The sequence below is a fragment of the Megalobrama amblycephala genome, linkage group LG2 (assembly GCF_018812025.1).
Source record: "Megalobrama amblycephala isolate DHTTF-2021 linkage group LG2, ASM1881202v1, whole genome shotgun sequence".
In the NCBI taxonomy this organism is placed as follows: Eukaryota; Metazoa; Chordata; class Actinopteri; order Cypriniformes; family Xenocyprididae; genus Megalobrama; species Megalobrama amblycephala.
Window position 1 is genome coordinate 2,063,803 of NC_063045.1, and position 8,466 is coordinate 2,072,268.

The window sequence follows — 8,466 nt, forward strand, 5'->3', positions numbered from 1 at the left end:
TGCAGATCAGATCAATGATCAATGACTGTAACCATAAGATTAATCAGAGATAAATCAGAAGGAGAGAGACAGATTAGGCACATAGGCTAACTGTTGATTCAGAATTTTAAAATGGCATTTTACATTACAGAATATGATAGATTGGTGCAGTGGGAACATTTAATAAATTGACAGCATACTCTGTTCTAGCACAAAAACTCATGGTCATGTCATATGGCCATGTCTTTATCACATCTTTTGATAACACACTGGATAGATATCATTGCAAACATTACACGTTTTATGTAATTTATGTGCATTATGTAATGAAAATGTATTTTCTAATATGGCAACTGTAGCCAGTATTACTGTAACATCTTTGACTCGGCAACAAGGGTGATCTGAAATCTTGCATTGTTTGCTACTGAACTAACTGATTGTTCTAAGTACTAAATAAGACATAAGATCATACAGTTGTGTTATGGTGATTAAACCAAATTTATGTATGTATGTGTCAATAATCTTGTATTTTAGAACAATGACAAGAACATGTCATTAAGTGTCATACAATGTATTCAGATAAAGCTATCAGTGTGAGCACAAGTTAACATGAGCACATTGGCATCATGACACATTAAGCATCAGAGAACCTTTTTTGAAGATCAAGATCTATATAATTTGTTGTTGTAGAATAGCTCAACTTCTGCTCCAATGTGGCGTGGATTGGGTTTTGATGGCCGAGTTTGAATCCCATAACAAGCATGATATTATAAGCATTTTTGTTGTTGTTGTTGTTGTTAATACATACAATACATCAGACATAATCCTGCCATTAAAGGAAATTACATCAATTATGTTTTATCTTTACAAGGATACCAACATCATGTTAAAAAAAAAAAAAAAAAAAAAAAAAAAAAAAAAAAAAAAATATATATATATATATATATATATATATATATATATATATATATATATATATATTGTGATGAACACATGGCACAGGTTTTTCAGAATTGGCCAGCTTCTCACACTTACATGTATACAAGTAGGCATATTTTGTTTTGTTTTGTTTTTCTTTTTGAGCAACTGAGAACTCCTCTTGGGAGTTAGTGTCCTATACCAACTGCATCATTCACATATAGTTTAGACAGCGGCTAAGATTAAGATGCACTTAAAATGGTTAAAATTCTCAACCACATTCTTGATTCTTGATCATCTGACAGGAAAAATTATAAGCCAAGCGCAGTTCAAAATCTGTACTTATACTTATTCCTTGTCTTGCACCTGGTCACAGCATAGATAATGAATCCAACGACATTAGGACAAATGATGGTTCTTATGATGAAAAAAAAAAAAAAATTTGATATGGTCATATTTTAAAATGTGGCTGTGTTTTCTTCTGCTGCCAGAGCCCCCTCAGATTATTGAACCAAGTGCATTTAAAATATACCTTCCCAAAACAGTATTTGTTCCTTTGATAATAATGTTACACAGTTATTGCAGCTAAAACAAAATCTTAATCAGTGAGTTAATACACCACACACACTTAGTTGACACTATGTCAAATATTTAACCCCCCAATCTGTAAAGAATTGTTTAACATTCTTTTTTTATCTGTGTAAATAGGTGTGTTCTCCTGAATAAAAATCTGAATAACATTTTCTATTTAACATTTTTTTAAATAAAACTACATAAGAGAATGAATCTGTATTTGTGTATATATATGTACATATGTATATATAAACATGCATTTGCTTATAAAATGGCTACAACATCAATATGATAAAATAATCAAATTCATAAATAGTCGCAAGCACAATATGTCTATATTTTCTGAAATTCAAGGTAATTTGAAGTGGATTATTTGCATTAACCAATGTATATAATATGTATGTACATATCAGTTACACATACAAAATTTTCAGATTCCAACCCATTTATTTAGTAGAAATAAAAAGTGCATCATTACACATTTGTTCAGTCTTTAAGTTAAAACCAAGTGCATGTATTTTTCTTTGTAATATTTTTTTGAGGCTATTGCTGATCTCCTTTGTTCTGATTCCATAAATAAGTGGATGTAGAAGTGGAGGGATCAGGATAAAATGAATCGACATAAACACATTAACTTCTTTTGAAAGACTAAAATTAAATCGATTGTATATCACAGAAAAAAGAGAGGCCAATGAAAAATTAATAAAAGTAATCAAGTGTGGTGTGCATGTTTTTAGAGCCTTCTTTCGGGCGTTTACTGATGCTTTCAAAGAGACAAATAATATCTGCACATATGATAAGATTACAAAGATTAGAGGTAGAACAACAAAAGCAATTACCAGACATATGCCATACAGATCTCCCCAGGTATTTTTGACACAGGAGAGATTAACAACAGCCAAATTGTCACAAAACAACTTGTTTATTGTATACCTGCACACAGGCAACCTCGACGTAAGATACACCTGTACAGCTAAAGTGCAGATAGGAACACAGTACACAATAAAAAGCAGAAGTCTAATTTTGGCAGGAGTCATGATATTGTGATATTGTAGAGGCTTGCAAATTGAAACATACCTGTCATATGCCATAAGTGTCAGTATTGCATAAGCACATGTTCCATAAACATTAATAAAAAATACTTGAAGAATACAGTCAGTATGCAGTATATCTTTCAACTCATCAACAAGATTCTCCATTATTTTAGGAAGTACAGCAGATGACCCGATTAGTCCATTAATAGCCAGGTTGAATAAAAATATGTACATGGGCTTATGGAGAGATGTGTCCAAGCAGATCACCAGCATCAGTGTTACATTTGCAAAAACAGTTGTAAGATAGACTGCAAGGGAGATTAAAAAAACTCCATAATTAAGTGCACCAGGTGGTCCATAACTGGTAAAAATTAGAGTGATGTTCAAACTTGGCAGAATCATTTTTTTTTTTTTTTTTTTCTGTAGAAGAGAAAGGCATTTTACTTTAGAACAAACATACAGTATACAGTGTTAACTGAATGATAATATTGTGACATATCTATTTACCTACTCTTTACAGACTCTCTTGTCTTCTTAGGATCTGAGCTTCTGTACTGAGCTTTATATTGCTTTATTCTACAAGGCCCACCCCCCGTGGATGTCATCTGCTGAAAGGCCCTACTCTCATTTTTTTCCCCAACTAAATAATAATATTATAAATGTTGAAAGAAAGTGTAAAAAAACTATAAAATATTTTATGTTACACACTGCTCTGGAAAGAAAGAAAGAAAGAAAGAAAGAAAGAAAGAAAGAAAGAAAGAAAGAAAACACTATTGCACCAGAATTGTAAAACTTGTTTAACTTATTTCCCTTTCAAAGTAGAACTTTGATATGGCGTCATGGAGTTGATGCTATAGAGAATGCCCTGAGCGTACTGAACTCAAGTACCATCACGCCCGTGGCTCTCAAACTTTTTTGGTCGTGCCCCCCTTTCAGCCATTAAAAAACAATCTGACTACCAAGTATTTTCACTAAAAATGATAAAACGAAAAAATATAAATAATTTGCAAAACAGCTTTGTAATGTCACTGAATCATTGAAAAATATAACAGTAAGAGAAAAATATAGATGAGAATTTTTTTTTTTTTATTTCAACCAACAAAAAAAAAAGTAAATAGAGCAAATTCTTCCAATCTGAATAGAGATTTATTAAACACCATTGGTCATGTCGGTTTAGGAAAGCCACACTGCTGCCGCTTCTGACCTGACAGAGCATATTAAAGGTGCCCTAGATTCAAAAATTGAATTTATGTCGGCATAGTTGAATTACAAGAGTTCAGTACATGGAAATGACATACAGTGAGTCTCAAACTCCATTGTTTCCTCCTTCTTATATAAATCTCATTTGTTTAAACGACCTTCAAAGAACAGGCGCATCTCAACATAACACTGACTGTTACGTAACAGTCGAGATCATTAATATGTACGCCCCCAATATTTGCATATGCCAGCCCATGTTCAAGGCATTACACAAGGGCAGAATGTCTGGATCTGTGCACAGCTGAATCATCAGACTAGGTAAGCAAGCAAGAACAATAGTGAAAAATGGCAGATGGAGCAATAATAACTGACATGATCCATGATAACATGATATTTTTAGTGATATTTGTAAATTGTCTTTCTAAATGTTTCGTTAGCATGTTGCTAATGTACTGTTAAATGTGGTTAAAGTTACCATCGTTTATTACTGTATTCACGGAGACAAGAGAGTCGTCTCTATTTTCATTTTTAAACACTTGCAGTCTGTATAATTCATAAACACAACTTCATTCTTTATAAATCTCTCCAACAGTGTAGCGTTAGCCCGTTAGCCACGGAGCACAGCCTCAAACTCATTCATAAACAAATGTAAACATCCAAATAAATACTATACTCACAGGAATCGATGTATGCATGATGAGCACTTTGTAAAGATCCATTTTGAGGGTTATATTAGCTGTGTGAACTTTTTGAGGCAGCTGTCTTTTTTTGGCAACTGTTTAAGGCAGTTGAGAGCTCGCGGGGGCAGGGGAGCGGGAGATTTAAAGGGGCCGCACGCTTAATCGGTGCATATGTAATAATGGCTCAAAATAGGCAGTTAAAAAAATTAATTTAAAAAAATCTATGGGGTATTTTGAGCTGAAACTTCACAGACACGTTCAGGGGACAACTTAGACTTATATTACATCTTTTGAAAAGGCACCTCTAGGGCACCTTTAAGAGTGTCTAGTTCAGAGAGTGAGTTGAGACAGGTGTTATTTAAAATCTGCCTCCTCTGCTGCTCCACATGTAAGTCTGTGAGCCTTTCATTTCTCCTAGATCTTTACACTGAGGTGTCAAGATCATGAAGAAATCTCCCATGTAATGAATTATTCATGTGGAGGAACTTTGTGTGCAGAAATATGCAAGGATGCATCAGTTAAAGGTGCTCTAAGTGATCCTGGGTGGAGTAACTTCTTGTGGCCCGTTACAGAAAGGAGGTTAAGTGAAAACTCTGAGTATGTTAACCCTGAAATGAGGGAAACTCTGGGTTTTCCATTTCAGAATGGGAGGTATGTCAAACCCGAGAAAGCAGGTTAAGTCAAGCCTGTTTCTGAAAGAGAGGTAACTTATAATCAAAGTCAGTTACCATGGTAACTTACTCTGTGAACCTAACCTGGTCAGGAGCAGGTTTTCTTCGGTAAACCCAGAGTTTCCTTCGGTCTCCTCCCCCTTTTTAAAGTGCAAGTGATGTTTAAATAGTTCATGCATTCATTCACACTGCAAAAATGCTTTTCTTACTGTGTATATTTTTGTCCTATTTCAAGTACAAATATCTAAAAATTTTTAAATCAAGATGGATTTTGCATATAAGATATTTAGTCTTGTTTCCTGTGGGAATCTAAATTAAGTGCATTTTACTTAAAGCTGCAGTCTGCAACTTTTTTTGTGTTAAAAATTTACAAAAATTATATAATGAGAATATACAACATTTTCCAAACCGTGAATCCTGAATCATTATGGTACACTTATATAAGTGTTTATATTCGGACTATTTCAGACCATGACTGGTAGGACTCGCCGCAGAGTATCACAGTAACTGCGTGACTCGCCATAGACATACATGGAGAAAAGTAGCTCCAGCTAGAATGTTCCTCCGCAAAACGCGTGCAGTTCTGTTTATTAACCGCTAGAGGGCCAAAAATCGCGGACAGCAGCTTTAAGTAAAATGATCAAGATCTACCAGTTTGGTAATAAAAATAATCTTAATGCAAACGGAAAACAAGATTATTACATTATCACATCAGAAAGGCATTTAATTTCAATGAAAATGAAGAAAATGTTCTAAAAGTGGAAGTAAATTGCCTAACGAGTGTTTAACAATAATAAAATAATTTACACTCTTATTATTGCATCCTGTTAAATTATTATTATTTTCTCCTTCTTTTTTTTGCATGTGGGATACCATGAAAATGAATATTAGTTCAATAACTTACCTTCTGCCAGTTTTCACCTTTGATATTATAACAGTGATAAGAATTAAACTTGCATTGAATCAGAAGTATGCGGACATCATTTTGTCACGTGCTGTTGCCATGGTGAATCGTAATATATCGGAGATCCATTGATGATGGCTTTTCATAGTCGTGGTGCACGCGCTTAACTTCAGAGTCAACCTACTTAGAGTTGACTGAACTAACTCAATTCAACTGTTCTGAAACAGAAAACTCAGAGTTTCCCATCTCAGAGTAAGTCAACTCAGAGTTCAAGTTTTAACTCAGAGTTGGTTGAACCTCCTTTCTGAAACAGGCCCCTGTTGATGTTCGAAGTGTTGTCAAAAAAAAAACAGAGGCTAGCTAGACCCTCCCTCCTCCTCCTCCTCTTCCCCCTCCCCTCCCCTTCGTGCTTCCTGAAACAGTCATGAACGCGCATTTAAAATCATTCTTGTCGGTTATTGGCTGGAGCATGTTTATTATGTTTCGTGGTCCAGGCTGCACCAGATAGTTTTTGTTGCCGTTTTTGGAGCTTGTGGCGACCACAGAGGCCGCGTTTTTTTACAGTGTGTTCAGGGACAGGCAAGCTAGCGAATAGTGAGATGTTTGCTGTATGTGACAAAAAATGTTTTGGCCTAAAAACGCATGACATCGCTTAGAGCACCTTTAACAAAGTTCCTTGCAATCCTAGACTTGCATGCCTTGAACCAAGCTCTTCCCAGGCTCCCGTTCATGATGTTAATGCTACTTTAATGGCCCGTTGCACATTGAAATGTGGACTGCTGCCCTTTGGGCTGTCCAAATATTATGAATTATTAAATGAATTATTAAACTGATGCTGACCAGTCCTCAAAGATTCAAAAATTACGCAAAAGTTAAATGGTCAAATAAATTCAGAAACGATAACTGCATGAAAAGTAAATCATTTTAATTTATGCTTCACATTTAAATAAGCAGTGTAATGCGAGACTGCCAATTCATTTCATTGCGTTTTAAATCAGGTGCAGTTGTGTGCACTGAGAGTTAAAGCGCACAGAGACAATCGGCAGAGAAATGTTACAGATAGTTTTATTCCATCCACACGCACTGAAACACAAGCAGTTCTGCAGCGCACGTCAGTCACATTCTTCCACCAACTAATGAAACTGTCTGTGCTTTACTGCGTGCACAAGAATAAAACTAATGTTATGCCGGTTTATGCAATTGCTTCATGTTGTGTTAATGACAGATCATGTCAAGTAAAAGGAAAGCAAAAATTCTTGATATTTAATTTTGCGTCTGCTGGTTTTATTTCTTTAACAGCTTAAAGTATAATGCACTGTTATGTACAGGCCGTTTCACGTTTATTTTCACGCAACACTTACTGTGCCTATATGAGACTTTTCGCATTGATTCGCAGTCTTTTAGTCCATATAATTTATGCTGTCATCAATAGAAAATTTTTTTACTTATAGCTGTTCTTGTAACAGTATCGAGAGAATACAAAGTAACCCCAATTTTGCGTTGAGTAAATGTGCGTGGTGGCGCAACAGGTAAACAGAGTGCTCTTGTGCGACAGAGATCAGAGTTCTAATCCAGCCTGTACCGTTTCCTACATTCAATATACATCTGTTCCCATTGTCTCACTGATAAGTTACTGGTATACTGAGGTGCAGTGACTTTATTTTAAAGATTACTTTATTTTTGAAGCACACTATAATGATGCCATTAGCAAACTTCAAGTGTACTTGGAATGCCATTGCAATGCGTTTTAAAATCACTAAAAGTTATCAGTATAATATTAATCTATGTTCAACACTCTTACAGTGTAATTGAACTGCAGTTGTAACATCACCAAAATATATTTGAGGATTATGCTGAGTGAATTCTGCATTTTAAATCTTAAATACAAGAGTATATTTAAAGTGTACTAAAGTATACTTCGGATAGTTCCACTTTAGCATAAACAAGTATATTAAATGCAACTTTAGTTGAACTTCAGCACTGCTTTTGGACAACTAAAATGCATTTAGTAAAAAATTGGTTGTTCCAGTTTAGCAGACTTTCAGTATACCAATTTATAGCATGCCACAAATACATTTAGTTAAACTAAAGTACATAGGAATAAAATGTGCTTAAGTATACTATTTTTTCACTAGGGTATACACAACTGTAAAACATCAAAAATGATTTTGAACGTGTAAGTTTGTTTCATTTATAAATGCAGACCATTATAGGCAGGCAGTATATTTTAATCTCGGGGTGCACTGAGCGTATCTGAGCAACTGTTAAATATCCAGCAATACAATACAGAGACCAATACTAAATACATAAAATTGAGGCCAATCTCATTCCTGACTTTTGCCCCACTAAATTTCAAAACATAATTACAATTACATTCATTTTTAAATTCATTAACATGTATGAAAGTTAGGCTAAATCCATCTAGTTAAATACATATCAACGAAGCATAAAAATAAGTGTAGGCCTACATAATTTTATGTTTTCATACAAAAAAAACAAAAAAAAAA

At 34.5% G+C, this 8,466-nt stretch overlaps 1 protein-coding gene across 1 annotated transcript; it reads right to left on the reverse strand.

Annotated features, from left to right (window-relative positions):
• Nucleotides 1-982: 982 nt before the first annotated feature.
• Nucleotides 983-3,024, reverse strand: LOC125262789 (olfactory receptor 52K1). Its single transcript, XM_048181670.1, has one exon. The coding sequence runs from the start codon at nt 2,904-2,906 to the stop codon at nt 1,917-1,919; it is 990 nt and encodes a 329-aa protein (XP_048037627.1). The 5' UTR covers nt 2,907-3,024; the 3' UTR covers nt 983-1,916.
• Between the last annotated feature and the right edge of the window lie 5,442 nt (nt 3,025-8,466).

Excerpts from the sequence above, each read along its gene's own strand:
- LOC125262789 (XM_048181670.1), bottom strand. The coding sequence starts at position 2,906 with ATGATTCTGCCAAGTTTGAACATCACTCTAATTTTTACCAGTTATGGA.